We start from the raw sequence: 17,397 nt of genomic DNA on the forward strand, positions 1-17,397 counted from the left end.
TACTTAGAATCATAGAATGTTAGGGTTAAAAAGGCACTAAAGATGCACCTAATACCACCTTAACATTTTACAAACAAACAGTTTGAGGCTTCTAGGGATTAAATGAGTTTCCCAAGGTCACTCAGTGAGTTGGCAGCAGAGTCAAGAGGAGGACTGAGGCTTCCTGATTCCCAATCCAGTGCTCCTAATTGGCGTGCAATCTGTAAAAGCTTCCTGGGCTGTCTGTCTTGTAGACTTCCGAATGTTCCTTGGTATCCTAGCAACATGCAGAAACTTCCTCTCAGCAATGGCTAAAGCTCACTAACCTTGGAAACCTCCAACGGTATGTTACCCTGGCTTTACAGGCAACTAGAATAGGTGAGAGTTAACAGACTCCCACTGAAGCTGCCCAGAGCATTTGGAGTAAGGAGCTCCCTTCAAACCAGGGACAGAATGAGCTTTACCATTAAATTCAAGGACCTCCTGAATCTTGCACTAGGCACCACAGACCCAGGGGTGGTGGTGAATTTCAATGCCCTGCATACCCTGCTGCATAGCATCATAGAACACCTCAACCTGGAGGAGCAGACGAAGGTTCTTCCAGGGAGTGAGAAGGACTACCTCCCACGTAGCCCCTTTCAGGTTACATCTGGGAAGAAGCCTGGGGAGAAGTCAGAAGAGAGTGAAGAGGATATATTATACCGTACACCATCTGATAGGATCATCAGCACCTTTGACCAGCGGCTGTCTGTAGTGGAAAGCCAGGTGGCCTTTCTGGAGGCACTGCCCTCCACCGAGCAGCTGCTGGAAAGCAGTCAGCCCTTCAAAAAACCAGCCCAAGATATGTGGCAGATGTTGAAGCTCCAAAAAAAGGTAGAAGGGAATGAAGAAGGAATGACAAAGGTAAGAACATCTCTTCCCTGAAAGATTTTTTGCCCCCTCTCTTTTCTTCCCCTATTGTAATCACTTCAACACCCATGTATCAATCATCTACTGGGTGGCACAGTTGGATATAGTGTTGGAATTGGAATTAAGAAGACCTGAGTTCCAATGTGACCTGAGGCATTTACTAGCAATGTGACCTAGGGCAAGTCACTTGACCTCTGTCAGCCTCAGTTTCCTCAACTATAAAATGAGAATAATTGTATCTAACTCACAGGGTTATTATGAGGATTAAATGAAATTACATCTATAAGTGCTTAGTAAATCTGAAAACACTATACAAATGCTACCTATTATTACTCTGTGCAAGTATATAGAAATAAACCACAGTTCCTATTGTGACAGAACTTACAACCTGGTAGGAAGGAAAAGATAGCATACAAATAACTATGAGCTGAGAAGAGTATGAAAAGTACAAAGGAAAAGTCCAGGCAAGTGGTATTAGAAATTTGAGAAGGGAGAAATCACTTTCAACTAGGGGGATCAAGGAAGGTTTTTTAAAACTAGCAACTGAATGCAGCCTTGGAAAGTAATAGAGGCAAAGATAAGAATGGGGAGTCCATTCCAGGCATGGAGGATTGCATTGATTTGGGAGAGGGTAGAACTTGAAGAAAGAATGGTTCACTAACCAGTTTCAGTCTGGTTGGAACAGAGAGGACATTAAGAATTGTGTGAGAGAGGCTAGAATAGTAGTTTGGAGCCAGTTTACAGAGCCTTAAGTTACCAGGTTGTGGAATCTGTGTTTTATTTGGTAGCTGTGGAAATGTCTTGAAGATTTTTCAGTAAGCCAGTTACTGTGGTCAAAGTTATGCTGTAGTGCAGTAGTGTCAAACTCAAATAGAAACAGGAGCTACTTCCATATGTAAGATCCCTGTGGGCCACATATTGCATTGTTTTAAAATGTAATGTTTTCTGTGTTTATTATATTTTTATTTAATTTGTTAAATGTTCCCCAGTTACATTTTAAAATATCTGGTTTGGGCCCATACTGGATAGTGTTGTGGGCTGCATATTGGATACCTCTGCTGTAGCCCAATTACCCTCAATGAAGCAAGGAAGGAGGGATCTGAGCAAGGAGAAAAGGGAGACCAGTTAGAACACTATTACCGTCCTCCAGAAAAGAGGTAATGAGTCCTCATTGGCTTCTGTCCTATGATGTTCCCATTGAGCCAGCTAATGAGTATTTCTCACATAACATTGTTTTTTGAAATTTGCTGTTTATCAACTGTCTAGTTAAGTCAGTCAGTCAGTACTGCCAAGCATTGTGCTAAACACTGGCGATACAAAGAAAGATAGTCACTCTCTCAAGGAACCCACGATCTCAACGATGGAGACAACATGCAAACAGTTATATACAAACAAGTTATATACAGGATAAATAGGAAATAATCAACAGTGAGAAGGCACTAGAATTAAGAGAGATTGGTAAAGTTTCCTATAGAAGGAAAAGTTTTATGTGGGACTTGAAGGAAGGTGAGGGAAGCCAGAAGGTAGAGATGAGGAGAGAGGACATTTCTTGACAAACTCATCCTCCAATTCAATTTAAGTCAGCAAGCATTTATTGAGTATCTTATGTGTATAAGTAGCATGTTGGGCATCATGAGGATGTAAAAGAAATAAATGGCATACATGATCCCTGTTCCCAAGGAGCTTATTGTGTTGGGAAGACCAAAATAGCAAACAAAGAATCTGGGAAGAATATAAGATAAAGATCAGCTTTTGAGTCAGACGACCTGATTTAAGTACTTAGGCTGACACATACTGACTCTGTGACCAGTGGGCAAGTCACTTAGCCCCTCAGTGCCCCCAGGCAATTCTTGGAGAATCTAAATCACACACATTTGCTGAGCTATATCAGAAGAGGGAGTTTCTACACTAGAAGTTTCCCACAATAATGAAACCATAGGTCTTAACAAAAAAAAAACAAAGATGGTATATAATTAAGTGCTAAATTGGATATGATCAACTGTCAAAATTGAGTGATATAGATAATATGGACAGTCATGAAGACACAACTGTTATCTGTTATGTACACTAATTATCTACAATTATCAAAAAAGAGTTAATAGAAGAGATAGGATTTGAGTTGGAAAGGACCTCAGAGTTCATCTCTTCCAGCCTTCTCATTTTACTCATGAGGAACCTGAAACCCAAGGAAACTAAGTAATTCACCCAGGAATTTGAACTTGGGTTATCTGATTTCTGAATCAATCCAGCATGCTTTCCAACTGTAACAAAACTGAGACAAATGAAATCATAATTGCAGAACTGCAGAATTTCAGAGTTGGAAGGAACCTCACTGGCCATCAGTTCAAACCATACCCAAAAGTTATTTCCACAATATCCTACCTGACAAATAGTCATCCATCTTCTGCCTGAAGACCTCTGAGGAGGGAAAAACCCACTGTTTTTCAAGGCAGCCCATTCCACTTTTGAACAACTTTGTCAGGAAGGTTTTCTTGATATCAAGCCTAAACTTCCTTCTTTGCCACTCCTACCCATTTTTCCTGGTTCTGTCTCTTGTGGGGACAAATAGAACAAAGCTAATCCCTCTACTACATGACAATTTCAAATACTTGAAAATAGCTAACACATTCTTGCTCATCTCACTCCTTCGGTCTTATCCAGACTAAACATCTCCTATTCTTTCAGCTAATCCTCATATGTTATGTTCAAAATTTATATTCCTTTGGGCAGAGCACCCACATATCTTGGGGTTTATGGCTAGATTTCTTTTATAAGGACCATGCCTTAAACCCCAAATCACTCTGACTCTTGATTGGCCAATAATATGCCCGGCTTCATTTGCTCATTGTTTAGGCTCAGCTGGTTCAGAGCGAGGGTGGATTAGCAATTGTTTCTGTTTTGGCCAGAAACCCTGAGGGTCTTCCCCTCCCAGACTGATTTTTTTTTTTTGACTAGGTAAAAGAGGCTATTCTTTGCCTTATTTCTTACCTAGCCTTAATTACTGAATGGGCATTGCCTCAGTCAAACTAAGACCTGGGAAAGACCTTAGCTTCTTAAAAAGGCCAAGGTCTCCCACTGCATTCTGGGCCATCTCTGGTTGTCCTGATCTATATCTTACCAATGGGCCCAGATGGCTCCAGAGGAGAAAGTGAGGCTGGTGACTTTGCACAGCCCTACCTCACTTAAATCCACTTCACTTGCAAGTCATGGCATCACCTTCCTGGTATTATGGTTCTTTTCAAGGATGAAGGACAAACAACGACAACAATAGCAACAGTAGTATTAGTAATGGTAGTTCTGATTAACTTAGGGATTTTTGTCAATCTGGGTATACTCAACAGCTTTTCAATACGTTGTCAAAGACCATAAGGGCAGCCATTTCCATTTACTTGTAGAGAGAAAACAACATTCATTCTAATACCTAGGTGTGTGCCTAGGTATTTTGGAGGATAGAAAAAAGTATAACATTTATTTTACTCACAAGGAACTTAACGATGTCATTGAGGAGGCATTATTTGGTTAAAAAATAAAATAAGTGGTATAAGAAGCAAGTACTATGGGAAGCGAGAGTATCCTAAATACTTTCTTTTAGATGTAACCCCATGGGTCTTACTGCAGAAATAGAGTATCAAAAATTACTTACCCAGAGGACAGAGAAACACCTGGAAGTTGATATGGTTCTGATTCAGCTTTGAGGCGATCTACACGGATCACAGCATGTTCCTGAGACAATGAAAAGATGGGGCCTACTAGAGTAGAGGGTTTGTGTTGGGTAATAGAAGGTAATGTGGCTCCATAAGTGAGAGAGTTGAGGAAACTATGTTATAATGGCCCTGAAAGTCAGTCAGAAGAGCTTAAATTTGATATGACTCCAGAAAGCATGCTTGTCATACATCTGGAAATGTGCAAGACTTAGCTGGATAGCACTTAAATATGCCTATGAGTAAGCTGAGGCCATCAGTGTCCTTAAGCTCCTGGGCTGCCCTCCTTCCCCTGCCTTCCTAAAAAGGGCCTTAATTGCCATGGTTGATTAGGTGAGACATGGGTAGACCATTTACCCGATGGCAGCTCAAACAGAAAAACAAAACAACTCAGGAAAAAGTCAAGTGGACAAGCTTGGACATGGTTGCATAGCCCTCAAGAGGGCCATTAGTCAAGAAGAGGAATGCTTTATTGTTGATGAATGTTGCCCCTGTGAGTACTTTGGTTGAGGTTGCTAAGGTTCACTTTGAAGGGTGTTGTCATGGTTGCTAGATTCCAAGTTTGTTCAATAAGATTGGTTAGATGTATGTGCCTCCTAGCCAATGAGAACATACTTTCACAGAATCACAGAATTTTAGAATTAGAAGGCACTTCAGCAGTCATTCAGTCTAACTGAAACCTGAAAAAGAATCCCTTCTACAGCTTATACAAGTAGACCATTCACCTCTGCTATGAGATTACCAGTGAGGGAGAATCCATCATCTCCTGAAGCAGCAGCTCATACACTCAGAATTTTGAACAGCTGTAACTGTTGGGGTGCTTTGACTGATATTAAGCCTAAATTTGTCTCCTTCCAATTTCTATCCATTGTTCCTACTTCTACCTTCTAGGCCCACACAGAAAAAAAGTATAATCCTATCTCTCTGGGAGTGGGGAGAGGAAAAGATTACTGGGGAAATTTTGGTGATATAAAAAACAAATGATAGCAATGAAAATTTATTTTAAAAAAGGAAAAAGTCTACATCTTCCAGACCTTTAATTAAAGTGAGGATATCCATCATGTGCCCCCTAAGAATTCTCTTTTCTAGGTTAAACATCCTGAGTTCCTTCATGTAGCATAACCTCAAAGCCTTTTACCATCTTGAGTGTCTTTCTCTGGACACTCTAGCTTTTCAGCATACTTCCTAAAATGTGGCATCCATAACTGGACACAGTACTTCAGGTATGGTTTGACTAGAACAAAACATAGTAGAATTATTAGCTCCTGCATGCTCTACCTTTTTTAGTGCAGCCTAACATCACAAAAGTTTTTCTTGGCTGCCATATCACATTGTTGACACATATTGAGCCTATAATCAACTAAAGCCCCCAAGATCTTTCAGGCAAACTGCTTCTTAACATGCCTCCCCCAGTCTATACTTGTGAAGTTGATGTTTAGAACTCAAATCTGAGACCTTCCATTTATCCTCATTCAATCTCAAATTATTTGATTTAGCTTTAGCCTAATGCTCTAACCTGTCAAAACCATTCTGGATCCAGACTCTGTTCCTCCACTTTGTTAGTTTTTCCAGCCTCATGTCATCTACACATTTCACTAGCATGCCTTCTTCCATGTTATTGATTTAAAATATTAAACAACATAAGGTCAAACGTACATTCCTAAGACATTCCAGTGGAGACCTCCCACTAAGTTGACATGGAATCATTAATGGTTACCCTTTGATACAGGCCATTCAACCATTCAAGCCTTTCAGTACCCAAAGATCTATGTAGCACACCTGTGATAGGTGATTAATTCATCAAAGGGAGCTGGGAGCTTTCTTGCTGTCTGTTTATCATGCTTTCTTGTTTTCTTCTTTGAGTTTCAATGCTCTATTAATCATTATTATTCTGAATTTGCCTAAAAGTAACTTAATCTGGCACACATCTTTCTTTTCCACAAGAATAGCATGAAAGACTTTATCAAATGCTTTGTTAAAATCTAAAATATATCTACTGTCATCTAGTAGTTAAGTAATCCTATCAAAATAAGAAAAAAGGATTAGTATGGCATGTCCTATTCTTGATGAAAATTCAGTGGTTTTTTTGTGGTGACTGCTTCCTTTCCTGGGTATTCAAGATCCATCCCTTTTGTAATATTTTTGAATTTTGTCAAGTGAAACTCACTGGCCTATAGTTTACAGATTTTAGTCTCTTTCTATTTTGGAAAATAAGATCACTGGCCCTGATCCTTTGCTGTGGTACATCACCCATTCTCCATGATTTTTCAAAGATCATTGACAGTGGCTCTGCTAGCAACCTATCTGCCTATTCTTTCAGCATTCAAGGACGTAATGCCTCGGGGCCAGATGACTTTCTGGCTCTCTCCTCACTCAGATATCAGTGAGCTACTAGTCATTTTTGTTCTCTCCAGTTCAAAGGTTATTTTCTTTAGCAGAGAACAGAAGTGAAATAAAGATAAGAAATAAACAGCTCTGGCTTCTCTGTGCTATCATTTATTACCATCCCATCTACTTCTAGCAGTCCTATGGCTTCTGGGATCCTTCTCTTTTCCCACTATCACTTAAAAAAAAAACCACAAACCAAATCTGTCTTTTTTGGTACTTAGCTTTTCTCCTCAGATTTAGTTCATACTAAGATTTAACACCTCTAGCACTTTTCTTACAGGATCATGCCATGCTTTTATCTTCATCCTCTATGACCTGTTCTTGCTTTCATCTTCTGCACCTATCTTGAAAAAGCTGAGTTGGTTGTCAAGTTCCCTATGCATGCATCCTCATGAATCTCTTAGACATTTTCTCTTTTCTTCCACATAAAAATTGTCAGTCAACAAATATTAATTAGCCAACAGCATTTACTAAGCATTTACTCTGTGCCAGGCACTGTGCTAGGCACTGGGGAATTTTTTTCTGTTGGCATCTTCAGAATTTCCTTTTTGATACCCTTAAAAATAATTTGAGTTACTGTGGTGTGTCCTGTAATATCAGAGCTAACAATCATTGTAGATCCCTTTTACAAGACTTCTGCTGTTAATGTTTGGTAGGGGATTGTGGTTGGCAGGGAGGGAAGGTTGAGGCCCAGCTCTCAGGAGTTGCAGTGTTCCCACTCTCACCCTTCCTCTGACCTGCCTTTCAGCATTGTGGAGGTCCGAGACACTCTTCAGAAAGAGAGCTGCTTCCAGTCTGGACACGTATAGATTCTAGCTACTCCAGACGTGGCAACTGTGCATTATATAAGAAACCCTCCTTAGATAGACAGCTCCCTAAAGCTCCAGGGCCCCTCTTTACCATGAAGCATACACGGTATGTAGATCCACAAAGCCAGCATGGGAGACTGGTTGTCAAAGCAGTCCTGGAAAGTGTTGTTGGAGACACTGAGGGCCACTCTTTGCCATTGATACATTTTTGTTTGTAAATGGAATAAAGAATTAGGAGAGTTTCTTTCCTTCTTTCCTTTTGATTTTATCTAATTGACTGTTTACTCTAGAGGTCCCTAACCTTTCCCGTAAAGAACAACTGGTTTTCACTTTACTACAACAATAATAATAGTTAGCATTTATATATCACTTTAAGGTTTACAAAACACTTTACGTATGTTACCTCATTTGATTCTCACCACAATCTTGGGAGGTAGGTGCTATTATTATCCCTATTTTACAGATGAGGAAACTGAGGCAAATATCAATTAAGTGACTTGCCCAGTAAATGTCTGAGGTGGGATTTGAACCCAGGCCTTCTTGACCCCAAGTCCAGTACTCCATCCTATGTGCCACCTAACTGCCTCATCTTATGATCCTTTGGAGTTAGAAAGGGAGTTAATGTTGAATGGCCCTGAGTGAGTTTGGGGAGGGGATGTTGTTACTTGCTTTCGGCCTCTCCCCACTAGTAATCCTGATAAATCAGGGGTGAGGAGGTGTGGTAGGCAAGCAGAAAAGGCTTAGAAATCATCTGGTCTACTGGTTGGGGATCCCTGGGCAAACTTAACTCTCCAGAAAACCACATCTTCCCCATCCTACTCCAGCCCATTCTGCCTTGATTTGTCTATCATACCACCTATGAGATAATAACAAAACCAAAATAACAATAACACTTAATTTAAATTTTGCAAAGTATATTTTACATACTTTGTCTCACAACAACCCTGTGAGGTAGATGTTAGTATTATTCCATCTTACATCTAACCCATGGCTTAAAGCCTATTTGAATAAGACTGCTTTCATTGATAGAGACTGATCACTCTATGCTCTGCACCTGAGTTTTGAGAGAGACGACATGTAGCTCCAGAAACTCTTTAGGTCTCTGAAGAGAGGATGACTTTGGGAAGAAGCTGATGTGTAAGAGGAGCTAACACCTCGATCATGTCTCTATCCCCAGCTTACTACACTGGAGTCTTTGGGTTGTCTCCCTTTGGGTGGGATCTGGGACTCTTTCTCTCTCTTGGTTGAGCTGAGATATCTTGCTCCCAATTAAAGAGCTCATTCATTCTATTGTCTGGTACAATTCTCATTTGTATATATGATTTTTGTTTGCCATAAGCTTGGAGAAATGGTTTTATTTGCTGTATTCTATATGTGTTCTTTGTGGAACCAGCATTTGATGGAAAGGGACTTAAGCCTTGGATATAAAGATTGGGCCATTCTTTCCTTGTTAAGGCATATAGATTAGGAGCCAAGCTTGAGCCTAAAAATTATCTCCCCTAGAATAATATTTAGGGAGGTGGATAGATATGATATTTACCCTTTCCCTGAGAAGAACGAAGTGGTTAGCTTCTAACCCCAAACTCCTGCTTCCCCTCCTGTCAAGAATCATTTTGTCTTAGACAAGGGTGAGTGGAGGAGATTCTAAAGATGTCCGTTCATGCACCCCTGCAAGACACATCTCATCAGATCTAAGTAGAAACATATCACCTATGTGTGCAAAACATGGCATACCGCATCCCCTACACACAGATGAAGAAGCAGAGCCTGAGAGAGATTAAGTAACTTACTCAAGAGCTACTAAGTGACTGAGAATGAGCTTCAGTTATCCATCAGTGACTCCTGGGCATCACCTACTTTGAACCTCTCTCTCAGAGCCCTAGTGGCTTTGGAACAGTCAGATCACCTACCTGTACTCACTCTTTCCTCAATAAGCGTTCTCGTCCTCCTTTGGCCTCCCCCCAACCCCATCTCTCGTATCAAGCGGACTCTCTCCCCTTTTTTCCTTTTACCACTCTCTTCTCCAGGCCATGCAAACACTGCAGGAACTGCTCACCACTATTTATACCCTTCAGTCAGACACAGATTACTTCAGGATGGAAATGGAACAGCTGAAGGAAAAGCTTGACAAGGTAAAAATCTCCCTGGTGTCTTCTATCCCAACTAAAAGATACCTCTCACCCCTTGTAGTAGGACTTTGGGTGTGAGGGGGGCTCCTGTCTGGGAACCTCTGTCCTTAAATGCTAATGGAGTACTTCGAGGGGAAGGAAAGGGGCTTGGAGACTTGTCCTCTGTCATTATCCTTTGCCAGAAAGCAAGAGTCCTATCAGGATGGATCACAGGGCAGGTAAGTTTTCAATAGTAATAGCTAGTATTGGTATAGAATTGTAAGGTTTCCAGAGCATTTTGTGCTACCTCATTTGATCCTCACAACAACCCTGGAAGGTAAGTGCTTTATTGTCCCCATTTTGCTGATGAGGAAACTGAGGCAGAGAGAAGGTAAGTGACTTGCCTGGGATCATGTAGCTAGTAAGTGTCTGTGACAGGATTTGAACTCAGATCTTCCTGACTCCAAGTCTAGCACTCTAGCCATTGCACCAAAGCAAAGTTAGAAGAGTTTTGTTTTGACCTAGATACCTGACCTTTTTCCTATAGAATACTCTGGTGCTCTTAGCAGTTGTTTCTATTTAGCCATTCCACATGATACCACAGAGCTGTCTCTAGTTGTCCTAATCTATATCTTGCCACTGGACCCAGATGGCTCCAGAGGAAAAAGTGAAGCTGGTGACCCTGCAAAGCCTTCCCTCACTTAAATCCAATTCACCTTCCTGATGTCATGGTCTTCTTTGAGAAGGACAAACAACCTATGAGTAGTCCAAGCTGCCCCACTGGAGACCCAGCTGGCCAGTTTCAGTTGAGCAGCTCAGCTCCTTCCTCTCTTCTCCTCTCTTTTCCTCTCCTTTCTTCTCCTCTCTCTTCTCTCCCTTCCCTTCTTCCTCTCCCTCTGTCCACATGGGGTATCAGTAAATTTTGACGGCTGAAACCTAACAAGATATCTTGAAGCTTACTGGCTAAATTTCTTTCTTAAAGAACATACCTTAAACCCAGTTCACTCTGGCTCTTATTGATTGGCCAACAATAATAGGTCCCATCCAAAGCACTACTTAGTGGTCATTTTATTTTGATACTATGACCAGTGTTTGGTCCTAGTGGCTCTGATGGCTCAGAATGAATGTAAATGGTTTCTGTTTTAGCCAAAAACCCTGAGAGTCTTCCCCTTCCAAATTGATTTTTTCTATTAGATAAAAGGAGCCATTCCTTGGCTCATTTCGTAACCAGCCTTAATCACTGGGTGTTTTCTCAGTCAAAGCGAGAACCTGGAATGACCTTAGCTTAAAAATGCCAAGGTCTCCACTGAATTCGGGACCATCTCCAGTCATCCTGATCTATATCTCACCACTGGACCCAGATGGCTCCAGAGGAGAAAGTGAAGCTGGTGACCTTGCACAACCCTCCCTCAATTAAATCCAATTCATTTGCAAGTCTTGGCATCACCTTCCTAATGTCATGGTTCACTTCAAGAGTGAAGGACAAACAATAATAACAACAATGTGACAGCACCCTGTCACATTGCCCATCTCCTAGGGAACAGTCCCTTGCTAGGTTTGGCAAACTTTGCTCAAATCCCCTCTGCCTCCTGTCCATGCCTTAAAACCTAGAAGAGATGAGTGAGAGGCACCAAGACAAAATTGTAAAGTCAGACAAAGTTTGTCTTTAGCACTCATCTAGACCTTTCTCTATTCCCTTTCAGTGGAAAGTAATCTCCTTCAATGGAAAATAATCTCGTCTTAAAATGGACTGCTTCATTTCTGACTTTGTAACCCTGACATACAATAAAAATAATCTCGTCTTAAAATGGACTGCTTCATTTCTGACTTTGTAACCCTGACATACAATAGACACTTAATAAGTACTTGTTAGTTGATTGATTCTCATGTCTTCATACTGCTTTTCTGGCTATCTAGTATCCCAGGTAACAGACTTTCCCCACACTACCTTAAAATTTGTTTCTGTCCCATCCATCCTGTTAGGACTATGACTTTCTGCTTCCCAAAGTGAGAAAAGGCTGATCCTAATGGGAGAGGGCTAGGACCCTGCTTTTTAACTGCTAAGGCAATATACTCATATTTAAATGGTGATTTTTCTGGATGTAATACTTTAGTACCTGGTGAGAATTTACAAGTTACAAATGTATTGTAATCATACTTTGTCTCCGGTTAGACAAAAAAAGTAATCTTATACACGTTGATGAGTATATATGTTAATTTGAGTTTTGAAGGTATTGATTTTATAAAAAGACAGGTATGATTGATAAGAATACAGACATTAACAAGATGCAAAATGCAGGACTAGAAACAATTATGGTAAGACAGGAAAACTATATTAGAATGCTTAACATTGAAAATGGAAAAGCCAAAATATCGTTATTTGCAGATGATATAATAGTGTATAATTCAACTGTCTCAACTGGTTGTAGGATACAAGATTAACACAAAAAATTATATTTTTACTTGTTAATAAAGGTTAAGAAAACTTCACAAAAAGACATTCCAGTTACAGTAAAAATTACAACTATAACAATAACAAATTGGGAAATATCCTACCTAGAAAAAAATATATATACATATGTGGACAACTATAAAATTAAAATGGCTGAAATAAAGGAATTTTCATGAATGGTTCATGGGTCATATTAATATAATAAAAGTTACAATATTCCATAAATTAATGCATCATCAACAAAAATACCAATTCAGTTCTGTGATCATTTATTAAGTACCTACTATAGGACAGACACTGGGCTAAGCATTGTGGATAGATACAAAACCAAAGTGAAACATTCTCTATCCTCAAGGAGTTTTCTTCCTATTATTTATATGCATGTATGTAAGTAAACATTTAATATTACAAAGTAGTTCTATGAAGAAACAAAGGATTTGAACAAAAAATATAATGAAATTTATATGCGGAAAAATCAAGGGATAAGAGAGGTATGATGAAAAAATGCCAATTAAAGTGGTCTTACACTAAACCCATTACAAAATCATTATCTTTAAAGCTATCTGGTAATGGGAAAATAGACAGAAGTAGATCAGTGGAACAGAATAAGGATATCAGATATCCACCCAAATATATGTGACAGTTACTATTTGACAAACCTACAGAAGGTAAAAATTAGGGAAAAGATTAGTCAACAAAGGATTTGTTAAAATTGGTTAGCAGTTTTTTTCAGGAAAGTGGATTTAAACTCGCGTTTCATACCATATAGGTCAATGAAAATTCTACCTGTATGGTAGACTTAGACATTTTTTAAAAACCTGTAAAAATATGGAATAAGTACTTGGTGACTTTTTTCTATTCAACAAATGGGAGGGATTATTAGAGGCAACCTAGAAATCCTTGATTCCTGTAATACCCTCTCTGGGATATTCCCCCAATTTCCTCTTTGCTGTTGAGTCCTTAAAGTGGTCTGAGCCCTTCAGTACTAGAATAGTGAGTAGCCTTGTCCACGTGTGTTCCCAAAATACGTGCCTGACTCTGTAGTCATTCTTCCCACAGATACTGTAGTGTATTAATAGGAGAATGTATACCAGGATTATTGGAAGGAATTTTTATAGCCAGTCATTCCTATGCCTTCTCTTATTCCTATACTTTTATTAAAAGGTAATTATGTGTACTGGCTAACTATTAGTGTAAAGTATACTGGTTGGGGCTCATGAGCTATAGCATTACATATATAAACAAAAAGAAAAACAGTCCCTGCCTTCAAGGAGCTTATATTCTGATAGGAGATGACACATAATTACTTTTTAAAATATTCAGCCTCAGACCAAGCCATTCCTCAATTGAAAAATGGACAAAGGATACAAACAAGCATTTTTCAGAGGAAGAACTCAAAGCTATCAATAGGAAAAGCTATCATATCATATTGTGATAGCTATCAAAAGCTGTCAAAACTAGCATATGAAAAATGCTCTAAATCACTAATAATTAGAGAAATGTAAATTGAAACAACTCTGAAGTACCACCTCACACCTACCAGATTGGCTATGATGACAGAAAAGGAAAATGACAAATGCTAGAGAGGATGTGAGAGAAGAAATTCACTAATATACTGTTGGTAGAACTGTGAAGTAGTCCAACCTTTCTGCAAAGCAGTTTGAAACTGTGCCCAAAAAACTATTAAACTGTGCATACCCTTTGTTCCAGCAATACTGCTACTAGATGTATACTTCAAAGACATCAAAGAAAGAAGAAAAAGACTCGTATGTACAAAAATGGTTATAGCAGTTCTTTTTATGGTGGTAAAGAATTGGAAACTGAGGGAATGCACATCAATTGGGGAATGACTGAACAATGAATGTGATTGAATACTATTATGCTATAAGAAATGGTGAAGGGGATAGTTTCAGAAAAGCCTGGGGAAGCTTGTATGAATGATGCAAAGTGAAGTGAGTAGAACCAGGTAAACAATTTACACAGTAACAATATTGTAAAGATAATCAACTGTGAAAGATTTTATAACTAGGTCAACATAATGACCCACCCACCACAAAGGACTCATGATGAAAAATTCAACCCACTTCTAGATAGAGGCTGATATACTCAAAATACAGACTGAAGCACTTTTTTTCTTTCTTCTTTCTTGCTTTTTTGTGGAATATGGCTAATGTGGACATTTGTTTTGCATGATTTCATATTTGTAATGGGCTTTGTATTTCTTGCCTTTTCAATGGATGAAGGAGAGAGAGAATTTGGAACTGAAAATAAAATAAAATAAATAGAATCTTTAACCTCACAAATAACCAAAGAATGCAAATTAAAGCAAAAGCAAAGGATTACCTCATACTCATCAAATTTCAAAACTAATAAGAAGCCAGAAAGGTCAGTGCTGGTAGGGGAATGGAGAAACAAATGTGTTTGTTAATTGCTGGTGGAATTGTAAACTTGTGGAATTTTTTTGGAGAGCATATTGTCAGCACTTAGTAAAGATTAGAAAAATAATAATATCCTTTGGCCATAATTCCACTATGGGACCAACATACTTTATTGGGAATGTAGCCTAGAAGTGTTATTAAAAGAGATAGAGTGGGAGAAAGAAAGAGGAGGGGGGAGGACAGAGGCTTTTGTAGTAGCATTATATGTAATATAAAGAAAAAAAACTGGAAACAACCTAAATATACAAGAATGAGGCAATGGTTGGTAAATTATAGTATACTAGTATAATGGAAGCCTTCAAAGCAATTTAAGATTGACAGATATGAAAAATATAAGGAATAATAGAAACACCTTTGTTAAACAATACAAAGCAATAAAGAAAACCAGAAGAACAGAGTATACACACTAATTACAACCATGCCAGAGGAAAGGTGAATGGAAATGAGTGGCCAAATAAAGAATTTGGATAGAGACAGATTGTCTAAAAAAGTGGTTATATTATTTTATGGGTTGAATTTAATTTAAGTGTAGTTACAAAGTAAGCTAAATTGATTGCATTGATTTTTCAATATCATTTATAGTAAATCTTTTTTAAAATTTTTACATAAGTTTAACCATGTAGGCAAAAATAGAGAAAAAAGAACTTATTTAGAAGGAGTGGATGATTTGATCCAGGTTGGAACATGTACTGAGAGCAGCAGTGAAAACATCACTGCTGAGGCAGAAAGAGGCCAAGAAAAAAGACTACAGCTTCTGAGTAAGGACGTTCTCAGGCAGGGAGGTCCTAGGAAAGAAAGATTTGCCAAAGAATTTCTGAGCAAAGAATACATGACAACTTTCAGCTCAGAGTTAGTATGACTACTAAGGGGGTGAATTTGCCCTGAACCCTAGGAACTATTCATACGCACCCCTTTGTATTAGGGATGTAGGTATACTTTGAGAAGAGTTTCTCACTCTCTTGATTTATAGTTCCCACCTAAGAAACTTAGTGAAAACATATGCATGATGCCCTGGAGCAACATGGGACCTACTACACCACTTGTGAGCATGCAGTTCACAGTGCAGTGGTGGATGGGGAAAGCAAAGGAGGAAGTTTTATTTAAAAGAAGGAAAACACATCGGAAAACCTAGACTGAATAACCTAGCTACCAGTGGCAAAGATATATGTATTAAATTTCCAGAGTCACATGAGTCCCTAATATTAGGGTTTCCCTGGTACAGGCCCTTTTCTATAAATCTTTCTCATGGCCTCTTTGTTTACATGCTGCTCCAAAAGTGGGAAGATGATAGCATTTCTCTCTTTTATTTTCTTTCTATGCTTCATTTGTCCATAACACGGCAAACCTAGACCTCCCAATTTCTCAGGCTAGAATGATGAATTTTTATCAAGGCCACTAGTCTTTCAGTGTCATCTCCCCATGGCAAAATGAGAACAACAACAGCAAAAACAGCAACTTTGGGAGTGCTCTTCTCTTACCATAGGTCCTTCTTCCCTTCCTTACTCAGTCTCTTAGTTATCAGCCCCATCAGTCACTATGAACATCCCTGGCGGCCACCATACTTTATTTTCCCCTTTATTTACTCAAATGGGAAAAGGAGAAGGAAGAAGCGAATGGCCCAGGTGGAACCCAAACAAGGACAGAGTTCCACTGATGACTATTCAACCTTAAGAAGTAGGTGACCAAACTGAAGGAAGAGGTGAGCACCTTTACCTACATATGTATATTTTGTATCTCAAGATTTCCTCATACTATATAAACCATTCAACTATCCTTTTAACATTTATCATTTGGCAAATTTTCTCATATAGTTGAATCCATTCTTTCTACACTATGCCCCAGAGATCTTAGTGCAATTTTGAGCTTTAATAGTTTTAAGAATATTTAAGCTATTAAAGCTTAAAATAGCACTAAAACTTTTGGGACACCCCATATAACTTAGGTATCAGCTTATTACATATTGGAGAAATTTGAAACAAAGATTTTTAACCCCCATTGGTTGTTTTGCTTCTAACTTCAACTGCATTAATTTTGTTTGTGCAAAACAGTCTCAATTTTATTTCATCAAAATTGTTCATTAATCTTCTGTGATCCTTTCTATTCCTTGTTTGGTTATGAATTCTTCTATCTATAGTTGTGATTGGTATTTCCTTCTCTGTTCTTTTAATGTGTTTGTGACACGAACTTTTATATCTAAGTCATGGATCCATTTGGATTTATCTTGGTATGTGGTCTGAGACGTTGTTCTAAACCTAATTTCTTTTAGAGTGAAATTACTTCAGTAGTTGGTGTCTTTAAATTTATCAAATACTGTGATACTATATAAGATTGTTATGTGTATCCTCATACTGCTGTAAAAATGGAACAGCTTAGTATATTAGAAAAAATCCTGCAACTGGAATCAGTAGCAACCCGAATGAGAATTCCAGCTCTGACACTGGTATCACCATGGATGAATCTCTTAATGTTTCAGAGCCTCAGTTTCCTCACTTGTAAAATGGGGATAAGAATGCCTATAGTACACCTTTCGTAGAGGCAGTGTTGGCATAGTAGATGGAGGGCTGGCCTTTGAGTCAGGAAGACCAGAATTAAAGTTCTACCTCTGACATAAAC

At 38.8% G+C, this 17,397-nt stretch overlaps 1 protein-coding gene across 1 annotated transcript in view; it reads left to right on the plus strand.

Moving 5' to 3' along the window:
• Positions 1–217: 217 nt before the first annotated feature.
• CUNH16orf96 (chromosome unknown C16orf96 homolog) overlaps positions 218–17,397 on the plus strand; it is a 60,369-nt gene continuing 43,189 nt past the window's right edge. Inside the window, exons 1-2 of the mRNA XM_020978628.2 lie at positions 218–882; positions 9,814–9,918. Coding sequence (XP_020834287.1) covers positions 433–882; positions 9,814–9,918 — 555 coding nt within the window. The 5' untranslated portion in view covers positions 218–432. The remainder of the gene's footprint in view (positions 883–9,813; positions 9,919–17,397) is intronic.

This window comes from Phascolarctos cinereus, unplaced genomic scaffold (assembly GCF_003287225.1).
Source record: "Phascolarctos cinereus isolate Bilbo 61053 unplaced genomic scaffold, phaCin_HiC Scaffold_4;HRSCAF=312, whole genome shotgun sequence".
NCBI lineage: Eukaryota > Metazoa > Chordata > Mammalia > Diprotodontia > Phascolarctidae > Phascolarctos > Phascolarctos cinereus.